Here is a 23145-nt window from a genome sequence, read left to right as displayed (position 1 = left end):
GGCATAAGCCGGTCGACCGAATTGTTTACTTCTCGGGAATGGAACAACAAATTAGCACATGACTAGTCGCTGCCACAAATGTGACAAAAAACACAACTCCGGCGCAAGCGAGATGATGCAGGAAGATGATCCCATATGTGTTAACTGTGGGGCAGCAAACCAGGACGCAAACAAGAGCTGCCCGAAACGAGCGGAGTTCCTTGCAATCCGCAAAAAGGCTTCCACAAGCAGCCAACCAGGCCACGTAAGGGTACCGGAAACAACGGGTGGACCTTCCCTGCCGTTGGCCAACGGCGTCCGATTCCGGTGCTTGCGCCGCTCCCACTCAACAACCGACTGGCTGCTGCTACTGCTTCGGTCTCGTTAACTTCAGGGACACCCAACCCTCCGGCAAATTAAAGTCATCAAACGTACCCGGCAACCACTGCATCCCGCAGTACTTCCCCCTCCGGGACTATACAGGCGTCACGATGATGATCCACCACCGAACAAAAACACAGATGTTCTGTTCACAGCGGAGCAACTGATCCTCATTCATCCAGCTTGTCACAGGTTTGCGCAGCTGCAAAACCCATTACGACCAGATTTTCACTCTTGGCCTTTTCACATTCGAATATGGCCTCTGACGTGTTGAAGCTAGTCAACTGGCATTCTTGCTTGCTCAAGAGCAAGAACATCGAGTTCGTTGAGTTTCTCGTTGAACGAAACATCGACATTGACACCATAACTGAAACCCACCTGAAGCCCAAAATTAACGTCTACCTTTCCGATATCCGGCTCGTGAGGCTTGATTGAACCAGCTCTGGAAGAGGAGGAGTGGCCATTGCACAAGTAGAAACATGTGCTGTCGGCTGCTACCAAGTTTTCATCTGAAGATCATCGAAGCCGTAGGGGTGGAAGTTGCTACTTCTTTCGGTACCATCACCAACTCCATTTCTCGTCAAAATTATATCAAATAATATCTAAATAAGCCAATCAAAATTATGATTCCGACTTCATTAGCAACATTAGAGACACCCGGAAAACAGTGAGTCAGTGAGAAATGTCGTTTTGATTTTCTGTCGTCTGAATGTTGAATTGAAGTTTGGGTTATCTACATTTTACCTGGACCAGATGGAGAAAACTAATCTGGTAACGCTGTAAGGCGACATGCACATTCACATGCATACATTTTCACATTAGTCAAGACTGTTTTCAGATTTCATTGTTTGTAAGTAAATGTTTTGATCGATGTTCTACAGTGTTCCTCTATGTATTCCAATTCATATCAATTTTCTCTATGTTATCTTTATGACTGTTATGCTGGAATGAACAAAACTATTAGGCTACTATGCCATAGTTTAATTTGATTCATATCAGCTGCCAGGCTTCGAAATATTTATCTTTGATGTTCCTAACGCTAACATTAGTCTATGTATTCAGTTTTAAGCTTGCATTCCATCTTATATTCCTAAATTTTAATCAAATCATTAGATTTGACTTTTCCTTACCGACTGTTACACCTTTTACATATAATGAATTATTGTATCCTATTCAGCTGTTTTATGGGTGTGAATTTCCTTCCTCCTTCTCATCATGCTACAAGAGCTACTAACCCATTCGTACTGCTTCTTCCTTTCTCGGCATCCAACTTCCGCTTTGTGAACGAAATAAACAAAACATAAAAAAACATAATCCACCCAGTTCGCGTCGTTTCTCCGAGAGCGATGACGACATGGCCACTTCGATCTTCACGACGCCCCGCGGCTCGGTGGGTGGCGTCTCGCTCAACACCCTCTCGTCCCGGGCGTCCATGCAGCACGACCACGTTCCGCACTGTTCCAGCAAAGTAGGAGTCGTAATCACTTCCTATCGACAATCGCAGCGCAGGTAATGTACTGTGTCCTCTAACCGACCGGATCATGGACCCGGCAGATTTTCCTCTGCGCTTCCTTACCCGTTATGTTCAACTTGGTTTCTGTTTTTGTTCATCTGACGCTCGTTCCTTCCATTATTCTTGCAGTTTGGCTCGCTCTAATTTTTTTTTCATTATTCTCAACTCGTTTCCAACCGAGAGCTTGGCCGAGAAAACATTTTTTTAAACTTTTTCTGGTTTGTTTTATTTGCGGCGTTAAATGTTCTTCGACTTAGCATTCCGTTTTTCACTGCTGGTTTGTTTTCATGTGGAAACTTTTTTTCTTCAAATTATTATTACTATGTTAAGCAGCGCGCCGGGAAAGCTTTTCGCATTCAATAAATTCGTTCCGGGCTTGCTCGCAGTTTGGCTTTTATCTTTTATTTTGCTCAGAGTGACCCATTTCACGGAAACGGGGAAAATTGTGTTCGAGCTATGTTACTTGTTTTCATTTCTTAAAAGTTGCGTCAAGTGTTTCCTTGTTGTTTTCTTCGACTTTCTTTGCCCTCTGGGATCGTTTGTTTGGTATGGTTAGTTGTGATTTCTGTTGTCTCTGATTCGTTCCGATTCATTTGTCTTTACATTGAAAATTCGACTCCAAGGCGGCAGATTGATTCCCTGATTGGGAAGTAGAACAACATTGTTACTGGAAACTGAGAACGATAAAAAGATAAAGCAGGAAATGATGGTGGATTGTTGTCGCTCGCTTAAGCTTTCATAACGTAGAAAAACAATACTGAGGCAGGAATAAGTTACACATAATTGATCATAGTTTTGTGGCAAGAAATGGTTCAATAGATTATCAGACTATTTCATTTGATGGGGTATTTTTTTTTTTAAATAAACATCCATCAAATATTTTAATCATGTCTCATCAAATAATTGACCTGGAGACGAAACTCCACTGTCAACACACGCGTTAATATAAGCACAAATTCAGTACCAATTGAGCACGATAAACAATCATTAAACTTTCCATTATCACATGAAAACTTTTCAGGAGCATGGATGTAGTATTGGCATATTGTCCTCATCTTAGGCCCAACAATGGTTGTTACTTTAGCTACTCGAAAATAGTATGTACTTGAAATGAGTTTGCTGGTTGTTTTTTGTTTTCAACTCACTCAGGGTCACTGTTATTCCAAACACAATTCTCTCCATTTTTGTAGTATTTTACTCAGTTGCGTAGCGTGACTGGGTGACACCTGGGGCGGGCTATTTGAGTGTCATCCCTTATCAATCAAATCATTTTTACATTTTAAACATACATTTGTAGAAGACTACTGAATAAATAAAATCTAGCGAGTGGGTTGAGGGAGGGGTGGATGAGCTAGTTTTTACTCGTGTGTTAATTACTTAAATCTGCATGAAAAAAATAATTTAAGCAGCTAATATAATTGTATGGTTCTGATGCATCCAGTTTATTGAATGCTCCGTTCCTATATAGTGGTTTCTAAATCAGTTCTTCTTAACTATTGGGCAGCAAAAATAGGAAGAAGTTCAACAGAAAACGTGTAAACTTATTAAAAAAAATTGAGATGAAGAGTCAAGCATCTCCGGAGAGAAGTTGAAAACAGTATAAAAAATTTCAGGAAAATTAAAGGATCAGAAGAAACCCAACTAATAATTTTAGCTGCAGATAAGCTTATACAAGCAAAATCTGCATTCTACAGCAAATTCTTGCCTGTATAAGCTAGTATGCAGCTAAAAATGATTGTTGGGTAGGTAAAAACTAAGATTATTTCACCGAAATCTGTGAAATTTTACCGAAATCTCAACAGCCGACCGTTCGGTAAACAGTTCGGTAATTTTTCAAAGATTTCCTGTAATTTTTCACCGAATATCTGTGAAAAATTACAGGAAAACTGTGAAAAATCACCGAACTGTTTACCAAACGTTTGGCTATTGAGATTTCGGTAAAATTTCACAGATTACTGAAAAATAATCTTAGTGTCTGTACTCATATTGAATTATAACAAATAACGATTTTTTTTATTCAGTTTGCATATTTTCCAAGCTATTTAAGGGGAAAGGGGACGTAAGGCATCCCTTAGATCAGTTGGTAAAGCCACAGCTTTAAAGCAAGACCATGCTGGAGGTGACTGCGTTCGATTCCCGGCCCGGTCTAGACATTTTTCGGGTTGGAATATTTCTCGACATTTGTGGGCTTAGAGTATGATTGTACTTGCCACACAATTATACTAATGAGAAAATGATAGAGCACGCAATAAGCTAATATGCGATACGAAATAAGTTTGAAATGCGAGGCAGAAGAAGATGGGACGCTATTAAATTTCGGAAATTCAAAAGCAGTTTTTTCGTTCAGAATCGAAATTCTGGGAATGAAAATGCGTTCACAATGCAATGAACACGTTTTCATGTAATATTGGTCTTTGAAAAAAAAAATGTTTTTGTAGTTTTTAAACTATTCTGCATCTGCTTTGAATAACATTTCTTATCCAATCTGAAGTGATTTTGGCCAACAGACACCCTTCGACTCTATGTTTATAGTTATCCGGTCGTATTCATGAATCACATTTAGTTTTCCAATATTTTAAGCTACTAGCTAATATATTGAATCAAATACAGTTTTAACGTCATGGGCAAAATCAATCCAGTTTTTAAAATGGTAAGCTTCTTCTTCTGCATTTTCGCATATCAAGCTTATTGCTTATTGCATATTAGCTTAACTTAGTGTTCTATAAATGCACTTCCACAGTTATTAATTGAGAGCTTTCGATGCCAATACCAATGCATGAATATGTATATTGCGTGGCAAGCACAATGATACTCTATGGCCAGCGAAAAAAATGGTAAGCTATGACTTCTATAATAACGCAGTAGATACATTTTTGATGTATTTCCATCGTAGTTATGCACAATATTTCCAATGAACAGCGCCTTTATTTTGGATCCCAGGCAAACTAATCGGATTCAACCCAAGAAAATAGTCCTACAGCAGATCTTATTTCAGCGAGATGCTTTTTATTTGGTCTTCTGAGCTAAATACCAAAATTTTGATAAAACAAAAGCGTTTATCAAACAGCTTCTTTCTATCAAATTTAGGTTCCTCATACTATGATGCATTTGCAAAACATGTTTGGTATTACCAATTGAACCGTTGCGGGTGAAAATGGTACATATACACTAGAGTAAATTTTGCAAGAGACGCTCTTATTCAAAGTACTCAAAAATGAAATCTATTCATAAAATTTTCTCAACTAAATTGCATAAATCTGTTGCAGAAGAGTTGAAAAAATGCGGCTGAAAAACTGGAAAAATTTTGTGACTGATGAACATTTACCACTTTTAATCAAGGTTGCAAATAATTATTTCAGTTAAAATAATGTTTTTCGGAATAATAAAACCAAAAGATGGTATGATGACATGTTTTACTTGTAACTTACAAGAATAGGTTACAAAGTATGCGTTTGAAACATAAAACCTGTAAATTTTGCTTAAATGATGATGATGGTCCCACCTCTTACCCCTACAAAGGTTTGAGCTGGACGATTTATCTTTAAGATAATTAAATATAACATTTTAACCAGGTTGGCAAACAAAATCTAACTGGTTTCAGTTACAGATATAAATTCCCTCTAGAGTTTACAGTTGCTTCACAGCGATATAAATGTGGAAAAGCTCAGGCGTCCACCTCTTAGTTCGCCTTTTTGTCCACCTAAAATATTCATAAGTATTACAAGCAATCAAGAGTTAATGAACAATCAACAAAGCATCCTATTACACTAGCAACCCCACAATGTGATGCTATCATAATTTTCAGCAATGTCAGGAATGCTCACGAACCCCCAACATTTGCCAGAAAACTTACTACTAACTCAAAGTATCTTCCAAATAAGCTTCAAAATTGCATTTTTTTTTTAACAAATGTTAAATTCAGTCCTCTATATCCGTAATACGCGCATGAGGCTGAAACCTTTGTAGACTACTTTTTTTTTTAAATTTATCTACTATTAAATCAAATATTAAAAATCCATCATCACCCTCGTGGCGAACAGAAATAGTTTTTGCAGTGCTACAATAATTATTAAAAAGTCGTTACGACAGCTATCCATATAAAATAATCCGTTAGAGATAACCTCGTCAAGATACATAATTTGTTAATTCATAAAAAAATCACTGGATAACTGTTCAAAAGACAGTTTTAACGTGTGAAATGCAGTGTCTTTTAAATTCTGTAAGTGTTGCTAAACGTTTGATATGTCTAGGCATCGAATTGAAAACATTTATTCCTTTATAATATAATGAATTTTGTGAAGCACAAGTCAAGAAATGTGGTGTTCTTATTTCAACTGCGTTTCTAGTATTATATCTATGAAAGTTACTTCCTAATTCAATTCGATCACACAAATATCGAGGCAGCAAACCGTTAACTACTTTAAAAATGAACACCATAGTCAAATATACAATTCTTTGCTTCACCGACAACCATTGTAAGGCGTCTAACATCAAAGTTGAGGAAGTGTATCTATTACATCTCAAAATCAAACGCATTATTTTATTCTGCAAGCGCTGTAATCTCGGTATTTGTGTTGCATTGGACAGAAATAAAATGGAAGGGCAAAAGTCAAGATGAGGAGAGATGATTGATTGATTGAGCTGTATTTTACTGGCAATAGTTAAATCGTTTTTCAGGCGACATAGAATTCCATACTTCTTGGCAATTTTCTTGATGACATTGTCAATGTGAGAGTTGAACTTAAGTGTGTCATCAATAATCACGCCAAGATATTTAATCTCCCGGACGCGATCAATAGTCTCATCATCAATTACAACAGAGACGTTCTCATTTACTCGATTCCGCGAAATTACCATAAATTTAGTTTTACTTGTATTCAATTTTAACTGATTATACTTCAACCATCTACTTAGAGAACGCAAATCTTCATTCAAGTGTAAAACGGCATCATCTAAATCCTTAGCTGCAATGAATAACACAATGTCGCAAAATCGTAAAACACGTCGCAAGTCATTAATATACATAATAAATAACAGGGGCCCTAATACACTTCCCTGGGGCACTCCAAGGTTATTCCCCACGGGACTGGAAACAGAATCATTAAAAACAGTCCGTTGAGTTCTGTCAGACAAATAGCTTTCAAACCATTTGTATGCAGTTCTCGTAATTCCAAAGCGCTTGATTGATCTTAACAATAAGGGCCTAGAAATTGTTTGAAAAGCGCGTTTAGGATCCAAAAAAAAAAAACAGCAACAATCGTATTTTTACACTCCAAGTTACTTTTCCACTTTGCTAATACCAAATTCAACGCAGTTTCACAAGAATGACCTTTCCGATATCCCGATTGTTCTGGTACCAACAAACTATTACTATTTAAATACTCCAACAGCTGGCCTTTAACAACAAGTTCTAAAATGTTCTCTAATGTGTGCAACATGTTGATGGAACGAAACTCTTCGGCTTTAATCGTTCCAGCAACTTTTTGAATAGGGACCACTAAGGATTCCTTCCAAATTTGTGGCACATGTCCAGTTTGTAATGATTCATTAATAAGGTCCAGCAAGATGTGGCCAATGACATGAAAGCAATCTTGAATAACTCTAGCATTAACATTATCTAGTCCAGCCGATTTTCCTAATGAAAAACAAATATCTCTAAGTTCATCTAATGTAATTGGGTGAAGAACTTCAAATCTACAACTACTATTGACTGGCTGTTTTATTTCGTCAGGTTCATCGACCAATTCAATGGATTGATTAATCAATGAAACACTGTCTACAAAATAATTATTAAACTTAGCTGAAATTACTTGTTCTGACTGTTCTAATGTGCCATTAAAAGTTGTGAACCGCGGTTTGCAATAACTAGGTTTTAATAAAGATTTCAAAATTTTCCATAACTCTTTGCTGTTGTTTTGATGCTGATCAATCTGCCTTTGAACATATTCACAACGAGTTCTTATTTTATTAATTCTTATTACGCGCGATTGTGTACCTATTCCAATGATTGTCATTATTTGATCTACAAAACATATTGTACCATTTGTCCCTTTTCCGTTTAAGACGCAGAAAATCCAAATTGTACCAGCTGTTCGAGTTCTTCAAAGAAACAAACTTTTGCTCAACTAGTTGATTAGTATACGTTTTCAAAGCGTTATTAAGAACAGCTGTAGATTCATCTAAACTACCGGCCGCGAATGGAAAATCCACGCTCCTCTCAACAAGATTCGAAACAGCTTACTTCGAATATTTCCTCCAGCACTTCAATTTTACAAAATTATCGTTATCGTTAAAATGATCTAAGACATTAATCACTTAGGTCTCATGATCGGTTATTTTCAAATCAGTATCCGTAACTGAACAAATGGAATCAAAATTGGAATAATCGTGGTCAATTAAAGTTCTACTGTGCCTGGAAATACGCGTATACTCATTTACCGTTTGCTTTAAATTAAAAAAAACTCAGCTAAACGCTTTAAATGATTCGAATTATGGTTATCACGCCAATTAAAATTAAAATCACCAGCCAATATATTCCATTTACTAGTGTCAAGGAATGTCTCGAGCCAGTTCTCTAAAACTTCAACAAAACGCTGGTCACTAGAACTGGGAGAATGATACAAAACACTATAATTAAGTTTCAGATAAGAAAACTAAAAGAGGACGTTTTTCCTCAACAATCTGACATATTGCTACGTGGTTTGTTGACAACCCCGCAATATTCAAATATGAAAAATCGAACTGATTCACATTCCTGGAACTTGGCTGCTATTTATTGAAACGCAAGCTACTTTTCTTCTGATCAGAAAGTCTTTTATAGAGCAAACATTCCGAGCTAAATGCGGCATGGTTGACGTCCAAGTTCATTTTACGTTCTTTATTTATTTTCAAACAATTAATTCATTTCAAAACAGTTGACGTACACTCCGACGTGTTGTTTTGTTGCCTGCACCTAGAGCATCTATCACAATTTTTGTAATCCATGCTCTTGTGCCCAAATTCTCCACATTTGAAGCATCTCAACACATTAATCGCGGGAACTATCGAGCACCGATCAAACCCTACATTTACTTTTTTCGCACATAACAAACATTTATACGTATCGACATCGACTTCAATAACAACACTAAACTTGTTATAAGTGAAGCGTGGATTTTCAAACATGTTCACGACTTTAACATCATTCGTAGCGATGTCTTCATTTTGACTTTTTAAGTAGTCAATGAAGACATCGGAGGAAAACTGATCGCTCATGCCCACTATTTTCAATCTTGGCATCGAAGTGGGAACAACAGCACTATATTTTTCACCCAGATTGCTTTCAATACCAGTTTTTACATCATTTAGATTAGCTCCTTTTGAACACTCAACAATAATAGAGTCATCTTTACCATTCCTAAAATTACTGATTTTGTGAGTCACAATCAGCGATTTGCTGATCGCTGAGTGAGTGAGTGAGTGTGTGAAAAATCCCTGATTGTGACTCTCATGAAGTGAAATAAACAGGTTTAATATGTCAAACACATTCTTTGCAACCTCTTCTTGTATCTTACCAATTCAAAATATGATCATAGCATCTAATTATTTCAGAATTAAAAAAAAAAACATTGTATTAGCTGAAATGAGTATTTGCAAGCTTGCTTTTAATGCGAACAAAAATAATATTAGACCAGAAAACGTTGCGAGCGAAAGAGGTACACTGAAATTTTTTTACGAAGTATTTTTTACGCAGTATTCAGATTGCATCCCTTTGTTTGCTAAGTAAATAACAAATAACGTTGTTTTCTTTACGAAGCAAATTCCAAATCATTATTCTTTTGCTATTCTTGGATACTGTGAAATACTGTGAAATAACCCACAATATTGCTATTTTTGGAATCAAGGTGGCGTGTAGAGACCGGAAATCTAACGGCTTCCGTTTACAGAAAAAAAAACTGGAAAACACTACAAAATACCCCACATTATGACTATTTTTGGAACCGAAGTGACGTATAGGAACAGATATTGGATGTCTGACGCTATTTTGAAATCCAAGATAGTGGCTTGCGGTTAAAGAAAAACATGGAAATACTCTCAAATACCCCACAATATGGATATTTTTGGAATCGAGGAGACGTGTAGGAACCAAAAATCGATGTCTAACGACATTTTGAAATCCAAGATGGCTGCTTGAGGCAAAAAAAAAAACTTGTACCCACTATGTGGATATTTTTTTAATACGGGGTGACGTGAAGCAACCGGAAATCGATGTCTGACGATATTTTAAATTCCAAGATGGTGGCTTCCAGTTACAAAAAAACTGAAAAATACTGTCAAAACCCAACAATATGGGTATTTTTGGAAGCTTGGTGACCAGAGAACCGTCGGGGACCAACGGCTTTACTATCCTTCCGAAGGAAGGCGTGATCAGAGATGTTATGCCTCAGATCATCCAGGCGGCGCCGACTGGGATTGAACCCACACAAATCGAAAAAGTAGTGCAAATTTCTGTCACTAAGATGCACATAAATGGAGCGTCACATATCATACAAATTCACATTACAGATCGTGTAAATTTATGACTCATTTAATGAAATATTCTAAATTTTGTATGCAACCATCCATCTTTGTAAGCAATATTTCTTGCAAGTTGCTAGTTTACGTGAAAAGGAAGTTTACATACTTCAATTTTAGCATGCATGGTTATTTGCATCACCATTAAAATTCATAATTTTTTGGTGTGCAGGCCTGCCGGGATGAGAGATAATCACGCTTACCCCTACACCACCGGCACCCCTTGTTCGAAAAAGTTGTATATATTTATGTTACTATGATGCACATAAATGGAGCGTCATATATCATACAAGTTCACATTTTAGATCGTGTAAATTTATGATACATTTAATGAAATATTTCATATATTGTATGCAACCGTCCATCTTTGTAGGGACTGTTCATTAACTACGTAGACAGTTTTTTATTTGATTCTTGACCCCCCCTCTCCCCCTGCGTAGACAATTTTCCATACAAAAAAAAAATTAAAATTTGTATGGGTCGTGGATAATTGGACATGGAAGTTGACATCTTCAGGTCAATTCAGATTTTTTGTTTTAGTGTATGATATATCTGCTTTGATCGATTCGCTTAATCGACTTTCCCTTTTGATAACCACGGTTTTACAAATAAACAGCGTTCGTACAAATTTTTACCACATAGTTTGATGAAGCTGGTTCTCATCTAGCGTTAAAGCGTCAAACACAACAGCTATGCAGCTGAGTTATTTTTTTAAAGAGACAGTTGATGAAGAAAATAGATCAAATCAGATAGGAACTTTTGAAATATTCGTCTTGATTTCTTCCCTCATCCAACGCCTTCTTCATAATTCTTAAAACAGCCATCTAAGATCCATAAACAGCGATGTATTAAAGTTGCATTCTGAATCTTTATAGGAAGTAAAGCAATTAAAAAACTCCAGTTGCCAACAATTGGAAGGCGCTTTATTACATGTTATCAAATTTAAATTTACATTCCAACGTCAATCTCTATCATCAAAACAAGTCTATATGACCATTTAGTATACCAAGAATGGCATCTATGGGTTTGCTGTATGGAATATTGTATCAGAAATGAAATACATGCCGATGATTTCAATGTGTTTAAGTCCACCTGCTTTGAATCCGTTAGTGATATGTTGTGGGAAACCTGAAAGTTATAGGTTTTCCTGTCAGTATCAGGGGAGAAATATCGACCTCTTGAACATAGACCATTTTATAAACATTACGATCAGAACATGGAATTTATGTACAATCTGGTATTTTTTTAAATTTATGTAGATCTCAGGGCTAAGCAATATCAAGATTTGTGTTTGAAGTTGATTTTGATGTTATAAAACCGAACTTAAAAGCATTTTTATGATACTAGATTCTGTATAACTTTTAGTACTTAGCTATTCAAAAATAAATGCGATACTGAGACCTTTAAACCAAATTTAATTTCAAAATTTATTTATTTTTTAACCTGAAAACCTCAAAGAGATTCTTTTACTTTCAAATCAAAACACTGCTTTTAAACGAATTTTCAAGATCATGGACTTAGCATAACATCAAATTCCCAAAAACTACAAAATAAGGAGCTTGTAGCAATTATAGAAATCAGACAAATAATGAAGATCCTGTATTTTTGACTTTTTAAATCCTTGGCTTGGGAAAATTTAAAAACCTATGACATGAAGCAATTTTAATGACTTTGGAATCTTCAGAAATATCCAAGATTCCAAAATGAAAAAAAAAAAGAATTCTGGAAAATTTAAGGAGATCTCAGTCTTGGACAAACTTTCAAGATTATGAGCTTAGGAGAATTTTTAACGAAACAAATCTGGATCTGAAGAGCTTTGAGTGTGTTGGTTTATTTCCTTTAAATTCCGTTATAATTGCTTATCATTTGACATATACGTTTCAACGAATTGAAAGGAAATAAACCAACACACTCAAAGCTTTTCATAAAGGGATTTCGTTAAGAGGTTCGACAAAAATTTTTAAGATTAAATCTGGATCATTTTTGGAGAAAAAATAAGACTTGTTCAAGCCCTTAAAGATATTATGGTAAATAGTACAATGGAATTCAGAGTCTTGGAAAATCTGTGATGATTTCTGATGTCCGACTGATGTACTTAATTCTGAACACAGACAGTTTTCATGATTATGTGCTGTAAAAATGTTTGTTTTACAGAATATAGGTATTTTTTCAAAATATCGAACCTATTGAAAATTTAAAGTACCCGATCTTGTAAGAAAATATTAGTTCAAGAATCGTTATTTCAATTTATCATAAATCACTGACAAAATTCACTTTATACTTTATTTACAAAATAATCTAAACTTACTTAATTGACCATATGATTTAATTGGCGTGGACATTTGCATATGTTTAAATTTTGTTTTGTTTATTATTTTATTTGATAAGGCTCAATCGAATTAACTTTACAGACACGAGGATTCTTGTTCACTATACAAAACATCTAAAAACTTTAGTCAAAAGGTACAACACTATAAACATTTTATCTTCCGCTATCCAATAAACCACCCTCATTAGAACGGGAGCCACTTCCAGTGGTTTCATTGTATGGCAGTATTGCCAGCGGGGAGCAGAGGGCTTCCATTGTAGCAATGGACGCAAAACGTGATCATCATTCACACACTCATCACAAAACGGTTGCTTTCCAAAGTCGACGACGTATCGACTGAAAGAACTGCTGATGAAAAAACAATGAGAAGCACCACACAATGGTTGCTGCCAAGTATAGTAGTGTATTTTAAACGAAAATGCCAGTATGTATTTCTTAAAATACACAGTGGCGTTCAGAGATAGAAATTCTCACTCAGCTGCACGAGAAGCATTTCCTCACTCAAGCTACTTTTCGGTGAGTTGTGAACCGTTCACATTTTCATCTCTCCTTTTTCACCGATAATTTATTATCCTCTCTCATACATAATCCGAAAATATCTCTCTTCGAAAACCAACGAAAATACTTTTTCATCACCCATTTGGCTCTGAAAACTACCAAGAGCGAAAAACATACCAACCTAATTGTTCAGTTCCAACCCAATGTGATGTAAACAGTTGAGGCTTAGGAATTCGCCGTCTCTTTTGTTCTTCCGCTGATTAAATGGTTGACGGAGTGTCATACTGTGTTATCCACTTAAACAGCGGCAGAATGAAAGGGACAACGATTTCACATAGCCTCACCTGTTTGCATTCCATTGGTTTCAACCAGTCTAGCAGATTTTTTTTATTTCCCTTTTATACCTTCTGTCAAATCATAAGGGTCATCCATAAATGACGATGCAATTTTCTTACCAATTTAAGACCTTCCCCTCCCCCTTCGTGGCGATTTTTCCTATACCTTATGCATGGTCCGTTACAAATGTTGAAATCCCCTCTCTATTACTACTCAGATTCTACGTAACTTATGGATGTGCCCTAACTGATGTTTTGGTTCTTAATTTCGGATCATCCTTTGCGTGCGGGAAACGAAAATTTTCAGGTGTATGAAAGAAGTGAAACATCATTATCGGCATCAAGAATTCACTGAAAAAGAAACGATTTATATGCCGCTCATGCTCTCCGAAAAAAATAAATCGTTGTTGCTTTTCTCGCGAAAACTGCTGTGAGCGTACAATATTCTCTCGCTTCTCACATTCTCATCTATTTCTCCTAGCAGGTGAAAAAAGACCTTTCTCTCCTAAAGAAGGCGAAAATTTCGATCTCTGGTGGCGTTATTTCCCAAGTAACATTGCAAGTTTTATTATGGTTTGTAAGTATGCTACAAGTTCAAATCATGGCCTACAGAACCTTCATAAAATCAAAATTGTTACTTGGGTTGATAAATATCATCAGAACTTTGATGGAAATTCTATAATTTCTTGACATTGGAAACCTTATTTTCGTAATATTTTGAATACTTCGAAACCACTGAAACTTTGTTGATGAAGATACAATACACTACTGAATGGCAGTAAAATAAAATTTTAATTTATAGTAAAAAATATTCTTTTTTGTCGAGAAAAACTCATCAAAACTATTATTAGAGTTTCTTATTTAAATACTATCAAAATTTCTCTTTGTCGAAAATTTTCAACGGGACAGTTGAAAACGCAATGCATTTTGATCAATTTCATCCCGGTGATCAATTTGCTCCTGGATTACAGTATAGGCTTAGAAACTCTCAATTAACAACTGAGAAAGTGCTGTAAGAACATTAAGTTGATAGCGGGTGTAAAGTTCCAGTCAGGTAATAAAATTCAAAGAAGAAGAATTCTTCATAATTTGTTCATACTTATGTTTGGTTCTGAAATATTTGTTCGTAGTCAATTAGCAATAAGAGAAGCAATTTCTATGTATCATTGTAAATAGATGGTAGACAGCTCAAACTAGCTTCGTTAGTGCTCGAACGATGTATCACTATTACTCATAACAGCAAGTACAACTTGACGGCGCGGGCCAGACGACGTTTAGTCTTACAACCTAGCAGAACATCTTGACTCTTACTCTGTGGCAATAGTCATTCGGTGTGAGCCTGATTCTTTCGTAAGACGAAACAAATATGTTGCACTTAATTTTCTCGTTCCTCAAAAAATACTCACTCTTGGATTTTCTTTCCGAAGCCAGGAGTGAGAAACAATTCTCTGACAGCGCTCAAGGAAAGCATACTCTTTGGTTTGTCTTTTGCTGTTACCGTCCCACCAGTCTTTCTGTCTTGTGTACCGCAAGATTTATTACTGGCAAAACGATGAAAACGTATTTCGAAACATAAATCTTGGTTCAAGGGCGACGAAAAACTAAAGAATACACATCCTCTTTTGCAGTGCAGAGTAGACTCCTGTACACTTTGTCCGCATTTAGAAAATCGAATACAATGCATATGTCTACTACGACAACAGACTGGTTTAGGTAGTTACCTTGTAGGTATTGCGAAATGGTCCCCAAAACCGAACCAATTTCGAGCTGTCAAATCGAACCTACTTTTTACTCTCTCGGTGTGATGAAATGATTATAAGTATTGCAGTTCATCAATATTAACATTGTTCAAGCTTATCTCAAGTCTTTCTATTAATAGCTGGATGTAGTGATAATGTATGCAATATTTTTTTCAAATAGGGGATTTTACGTATTCTCGTCAATTTAAGCAGCGTCCGCACTTCAATTAGAATTCTTCAGTGTCACGTACATATATGACGTGATAGTTTGTTTACATTTATCTGCTGCTTGCTTTTTCATCCATTCCAATCGACAGAATTGTTCAAAACTGTTTGAAAGCGTTTTTATAACGCTCTAAACTTCTGAGGTGAATGTGACTATTGTCGGCAGCCTCTTTTTATTCGGCAACCTTTCCATTTGAACTGCGTTTTAACCATCTGTTCTATTATTGGTAACTCTAAATCAGTCATATTTTAAAGTGCGTATATTTCATTTGAAGAAAAACCTGACATGACATACTTTATCTTTTTATGTTTGTATTACTTCTGCGTGAAGTTAACGATTTTATATAGTTGAAGATGCTAACAGACTTTTTTCTTTCCTTGAGTTGTTTTCCGTGCTGAGAACCAATGCTACTGACGCCAGGGAGGCAGCTCCCACACAGCTGAGCCCTACCTATAGACCCATCAACACTCATGAACCCAGTACCAACGGCTTTACTTCCCGTGATCAGAGATGTTATGCCTCAGAACATCCCGGCGGCGCCGACTGGGATTGAGCCCAGGCCTGTTGTGGTGAGAGGTTATCATGTTTACCACTACACCACCGGTGCTGATGAATAACAGACTTAAAGTAGTCGTTTTATACGATGGATGAGGAAATCAAAGTATAGAGTTGATAGTTCCGTTAGGGTACGGCAGTGCGAAAATTGTATATCGAGAGTATAAAGCGAGCAAGGACAACTTTGAGAAAGGTACGAATTGGATTGATCATCTCTTTTTACCAAACTTCCCAATTGGAGGGGGATGGTGAAGGGTATCCCCCCGCAACCACTGGCAAAAAGAGATGATTACCGATTTGATCATGTACCGACGATGTGTTAGAAACAGTTATATCGCTGACATGACATGTTTGCTCAGTCGTAAAAGTGTAATCAGATTAAAGCTGATAGATTAAGGAATCGTTTGAAGACATTCAGCGAATACATTGTTTAAATTTTGGTTGCCAAAAACAGTCAATGGGTGCCGAAGCCATTATTTACCATATATAAAAATAACTTTCTTTAACTTTGCTTCCCTCTAATCATTCACGAATTTACGAATATAAGCAAATAATCGAAGAGTCATTCTTTGAGCAATTGAAAGTACAAGAAAATGCAATAAAATAGTGAAGAAACCAGACCGCCTCCACGTGACCCTTAACCGAAATGCTTGCATTGAATCTTGTCACTTTTCAGAATTTGAAATGGCGATTTTGTGAAACCACGGGACTGTTATCGAGTAGGTGTGAAAAGAGGCATACAAATGGATAACCAAGCAACCTGGGTTATTTCCAGTGACTTACAAAATAACTCGTGATCAAATCCAGACCCCCCCCCAAAGGTAAACTAGTCAATCTATATCCATGGTACTATCTCTCCGTGTCTGTTCATAAAGTGCTTATACACGGGGCGAAAGTAATTTCTTCGACTAGTTTAACACATACATAACATAACACTGTTTGGCAGCGCTTGCTGCCAGCCGATGGCGAAGAATAGCACTGTCAACATTGAAAAGAAGCTACACCGCATCACTCAACTTACCATTAAACTTGGTTAGTACGCATCCTGGTTAGTACGCATCCTGGATTGCATAAAAGGCATTCCATTACATGGAAGTTATAACTTCTCCATATGAACCACACTCAGTGTATTTCTCTTCGTACATAAAATGGTCATGACATGCAAAATTTCGAACGTTCCATATCAACGCCTAGAATTAATTTAACTTTTCAGACGTTCTAAGACTATCCGTAAGTCCAGTATATATCAGGTTAGTGTTAAGATGTTTAAGAAAGATTATAAAGCTCTGTGGACTTCAGGACACATGAGAAAAATTAAAGGAACTTTAGGGAAGTTTTGAAAAATTGAGAACTTTAAGGTCGATTAATTAACTTCTGAAAAATTGCAGAAACATTAATGATGTTCCAAGAACAAAGAAGAAGGTTGTCCGAAAACATCAAAAAAGTTTAGAGATCTTTGGGGAAGTAACGTGATTGTCGGAGCAGTTTTAGGAACTACAGAACAATTCTATGAACATCAGGGAAATTGCAGGAACTTTTCTAAAGTTCCGGAAACTCTAGGAAAACTTCGAGAACTTTAAGGTTCTACTTCAGGAATCTAATTATTGATCCTTCAAGAAGTTCTGAAAACTTTATGGAAGTTGTTAAAACTTCAAAGAAGTTCTGAAAATATCAAGGTAGTCAAAGAGTTCAAAAAAAAAATTCAGGGAAGTTCCAGTAACTTCAGGAAATTTGCAGCAACTTTTCAGAAGATGCCTAGATCTAAGAGGAAGTAACGTAAAATATGGAAAAAATTCTGAGAACTTCGGAGTGGAAAGTTCCATAAATATCAGGAAAGTTCCAAAGAAGGCAGAGCCGCTAATTTTAGGAAAAAAAAGTAAAATCCTTTAAGGAATTCAGTCGAAGGAAGTTTAGAGAACTCCAAAATTTGCATGGATTTTCACCTAGAAATTCCACGGAAGCCCAGAAAACTTCATGAAGTTTGGATACCTTTAATATAATTCCATTATTTTCACGACAGCAGCAAGAACAACATTTGGCGAATGGGAGAGAAATTAAGCAAAGGAAGTTTGGAGTACTTCAGAGCAGTCCCATTGCCTTTTGAAAATTGTAGAAACTTTATACAAGCTACGAAAGCTGAACGTAAATTCCGAGAATTTCAGAGAAGTTTCACCAACAACTACTGGATCATTTGGGTAGTATCAAGAAATTCCGGAACAATTCGATCCGAAATCCGATAAATTTCAAGAAGATCCGTGAATTTCAGGGATATCTAGTTAATTTATAGGGCAGTCCAGAAAACTGCACAGAAGTGCTAATTACTTGATGAATATTTTGGGAACATTATAAAAAAGTTCCAAGAGTTTTGGGAAGCTTAGGAATCTTTAGAGCAGCTCCGATAACTTCAGGGAATTTACGATATCTTTAAGAAAGTCCCTGTGGGTGCGACACATCCGAATCTCAATTTTCAGAAGGTCAGAAAATTTGGTCTTATGACAAATGGCCGAATGCATAACATCTCTGATCACGTCTTCCTTCAGAAGGGAAGTAAAGCCGTTGGTTCCCGGTTCAAGAGTTGATGGGTCGAGGTGTAGGGTCCAGGTGTGGGAGCTACCTCTCTGGCGTCGGTAGCATTGGTGTTCAGCACGGAAAACAAGATCAACGGAAAACAAGATCGACGGAAAAAAAAGACCAGAGAGAGATTTTTAAGACAGTGCCATTACATTCAGGACAGTACCAAGATAATGAGCTAACGACAGATACATTAAATATCTCGGATATTTAAACTCGGATTGTCTTCCAGTCCAGGACAAAGTTGTTGAGCATATAATTTATTATTTAGGGATAGGGTTTGGTGATGTTTGAAACGTTTGCAATGTCCCCTAGTGACAAAACTTTGAACATGGTGTTTTTAAACTTCAACTCGGAAAAATAACTTCAAATAGGCTGAACTTCAACCGATTTTGCGCAGATATGAAAATTGAGCGAGTAGCCACCCTAATAAAATGTGTATGGCTATTTTGCTTGCTTTAATTTCGGGGTATCATTTGTGGAATAGTTTTATCATTTGGGTTATCATTTGATTATGCTATTTTTGTATTAGGGCAGCTGTCAATTTACCATGGCAGCACTAGTCCACGGTCCACGGTCCACACAAATTAAAAAAAAAATGATCAACTCCTCTGCCTTGTTGCTTCAAAAAACATTTTTTGTTGAACCGACAATGATGATATTTGACTATACAAATTATATTTTTGATTGTGAGTATGTTTTTCGAAGCATGTACAAACGCAAATATTGGCGCCATTTTGTCACAAAATGAGTGAGAATCCAGAAATTGCGGAAGCGAATGCCCATTCACTCGTCGAGGAAGTCCGCGGGGAAGTACAGTTTGAACAACTGGATCCCGAAGAGTTGGATGTGGTTAAGTTTTTTAAGCAATTCGGCGTGTGTTTAGAGGTTATTGCTTCATTCATCAGTAAGTATCACCTGTTAAAAAAAAAAAACAAATTCATAGATTGGGCATAGCATTTCCCATAAGCAAAACTAAGTGCCTTACCCAACATTACTTAACAAAATGTTCGATAATACAACTAACCTATCATTGTCAGTTCAACTAAAAATTATAATTGATTTAACAAAAATAAGTGTGGATCCAACCTAAACAGATTGTTGTATCCAAATCATATCCAGTAGATTAAAAATAAAAACGGGAGTTGATCCACTTAACAAAGCGGTAAACATTTACAAAAAAAAGAGCCTAGTTGAAGATGCTTAGCTTCAAATAACAGACTTAAAGTGGTCAAGAGTTTAGTTTTGAAATCATCAACAAACACTGTTTGATGGGGTTCGTTGTTAACAATGCATTGTTTTTGACGGATATGACGAAATAGTTCTGCCCCCTACTCACTTTTTGACACTGCTTCTGTTTCACTCTAAGAAGTGGAATTTGAACTACCGTCACAACCTTCCAAGAACGTCCTTGTAATCTTCTGAGCAGCAGATGAGATCCTTCCCAGAAGAGTCAACCGGATTGAGCAGTGTGAAAAAAAGTGTCAATTCAAATCTTTATCTTCAAAGACTTTGAACCACTCTAAAGCACAAACACACATAAAACAGCACCACCGAGCAAGCACAGAAGGAGATTGATGAAGATTTAGAGCTAATGTAATTCCAAGGGTGATGTATGGACTTCCTTTTTGGCCCACCATCTCAATGTTAACTATGAGGCGGAATGCTTGTACTCTCTTCAAGCTCCTGTTTGAGCAAGGTTTCCGATTATGGGCTACCTCCTGTCCACATGCGAGAACCATAAGCTAACTTGACCAGTTAGTGTGTCACTTGGGAAGAAAATGAGAAACTCTGGTCAGTGCACATACATGCTTTAGTAACTCGTGGACTGTGGATGTTGATTTTAATTTTTCATGCTTTGTTACGTTTTGGCATGTGGTGCTACGCAAGAAGAATCTCGGCACATAAGACCTTTTGGCCTTCGTCACTGTCTGGGCAGATCTTAGATTATCTGTAGGGAATAAGGGCATTCAAATATTAGCTGCTTAGAAGATTAAAATCCATGTATTTACCTAAAATTTTCAGCAATTTTTACTTTCTGGAAAGGTAAGGAGTTCTGCTGACGAGAATGCAAAGAGAATATTTATTGTGCCATTAATAGCAAGAATGTGTGTTCATTTATTATCGAAATATGCTGGCAAAGTCACAAGCCGGCATAATCTGGATGAGTTATTTATCCGCCACGGGAACGTTAGCTGTGCTATTTTTAGCGAGCTTCAACGTCAACAGTTTGGACAGCGTCCAGCCAGCTCCTCCTTGCCTTCCTGCTTACCTGCAGTGGCGATGAAATTTTGTGCTTGGTCAGGCAATGTATGTACCCGACAGCCTCACTGTTCCGTTTGTTTGCATCAACTTTTCGATCTGATCCGACGACGACGTCGACGACGTATACTGCGGATGCCGTGTGCTGTTTGTGTTAGCCATATTTAATATCAAAAATGTATCCAACCAAACAGAGTGAGGTGAACTGCCAAACACTCGTTGTGTGTCCACCGGAGAGGATCTGCTCAGTTGTCCCATACCAGAATATGGAATGGCATGTATGAATTCGTGTGTCATCCAAACATTAGCTAGGACTACGCGCTGTCGGCTCAATGTGGATAAATTTAATAAATGTGACACGGAAGGAACACATACCGGCACAATCTCCAGCTCCGTGTCCAGTCTATGGGTGGTGGATGACAGGAACTGGCAGAGAGCGAGAGAGAAGGAGAAAATCCGGAAAAATTGGAACTACTACACACTGGCGTTATTAGGCGTTCCAGCGATGACTTCATTGATGGGCTACCAATCTTCTACGAAAGTTTAAGGAGCCAAAGAACATAGTTAGTTTTGCGAAACTTTGATAAGTTGAGTGTTTAGTGGCATGTACCTTAAGATTTGGTAGACCCATGTACGGGAGATTGATCATTATCGAATCGGGATTATTAAGCATATCAAAACTTAAGTGGCACCAAAATAACCAATCAGTAATATGAACATGATTTTTGGAAAGTTATAAGGAGATTCAACGGGTATAAATCATAAAACATACGAATATATTCAACATGTATGCATAAAAGATATGTCTCGAGGGACGCCCTAATGTATGTATCTCATAAGTGATCATCGATGATCAATTTTTATTTAGAACTTCTACCAAATTCGTTCTCCGTAACACATTGAAAAAATCAACTTTAATGATTCTTTAAACTAACTCTTTGATTATTTTGGTGCCATGCTAAAGCATCCTTCGATAATGATCTATTTCCCATACAGTTTTGTGTGACGTTCAAATATTTATTTCCGAAGAATAATACACATATGTTCCTCCTACGTTGGCTAGAACAGCCCATAATGCACCCCTGGGGTAAAATGCTCACTTTGGTTCCATTTGGGGTCCCAAACAACTGTGCAAAAGTTGGACATGATTTGCTGTAACCCAGCGTTCCACATTGCGTTTGAAATTTGTATGGGAAAACCTACTTTATTGCATATTCATTCCTAGAGACCACAATTTTGCTTGAACGATGCAACTAAGCATGTAAAAGTTTAGTCTAAAAAGTGCCTTACAACTTTGCCTAATAGCGGCGCCGGTCGTGTAGAGGTAAGCGTGATTACCTCTCACCTCAGCAGGGTTCAATCCAAGTCGGTGCCACCGGGATGATCTGAGGCATAACATCTCTGATCACGCCTTCCTTCGAAAGGGAAGTAAAGCCGTTGGTCCCTGGTTCATGTTGATGGGTCGATAGGTAGGGGACAAGTGTGGAAGCTGCCTCCCTGGCGTCGGTAGCATTGGTGCTCAGCACGAAAAACAAGATCGACGGAAAACAAATCAGGGAAAAAAAAACTGCCTAAGAAACTGCTAGAATGCATCTAAAAAATATAAATATTCAAAGATCGATGTTTCGAATTAAATGCGACAAAAAATTTTTTCCTGCCAACACTGCCGGTGAACCAAACAAAGTCAGATTCCAAACTTATCTTATCGATTTGTTTTGTTTAGATAATTTGTTCAAAAATAATTGCTCAATATTATAAACTTTTTGTATGAATGTCAAGTAAAAGACTTTGAAGTTTCCCATCTTCTCGAGTTGGTGACTTGCTTTTAGCGAACAATATTCATTCGAAGTTTCATGGAATTCTGAGAAATGAAATCTATTTTTTTTCTTCTTTTTCCGCTATTTGGCCTGGAACGGCTCCTGAACTAAAAGCAACGCGGAAAAAAGTCAACTTAGTAAGCTCTCATTTCCGTCAATCTATCCACTGTTGAATAATGAAAAAGGTTGATTTTAACTAGCAAAAGTCTGCTTTCAGCTATGAATGAGCTTTCATCTGAAAATACCAAATCGATTCGATAAGAAATTCTTAAATTACTGCAGATTAGAATCTCACTTTCTTTAGTACACCGGCAGTGTTGGCAGAAACAATTATTTTTGGCTTTCAATTCAAACTATACATATTTAAACAGCTATAGTTTTTATAGA

General features: G+C 36.9%; 1 protein-coding gene across 1 annotated transcript in view; it reads left to right on the top strand.

Moving 5' to 3' along the window:
- Positions 1–23145, top strand: part of LOC135698672 (ras-specific guanine nucleotide-releasing factor 2-like) — a gene marked incomplete at its 3' end in the record, with an annotated part of 206776 nt that overhangs the window by 126430 nt on the left and 57201 nt on the right. The window contains exon 16 of the mRNA XM_065218750.1: positions 1684–1869. Within this exon, the coding sequence (XP_065074822.1) occupies positions 1684–1869 (186 nt within the window). The remainder of the gene's footprint in view (positions 1–1683; positions 1870–23145) is intronic.

Source organism: Ochlerotatus camptorhynchus, unplaced genomic scaffold (assembly GCF_037179485.1).
Source record: "Ochlerotatus camptorhynchus isolate MF236.1 unplaced genomic scaffold, CSIRO-AGI_Acam_v1.1 ptg000093l, whole genome shotgun sequence".
Lineage (NCBI taxonomy): Eukaryota > Metazoa > Arthropoda > Insecta > Diptera > Culicidae > Ochlerotatus > Ochlerotatus camptorhynchus.
This window is presented reverse-complemented; position numbering and strand designations above follow the sequence as displayed.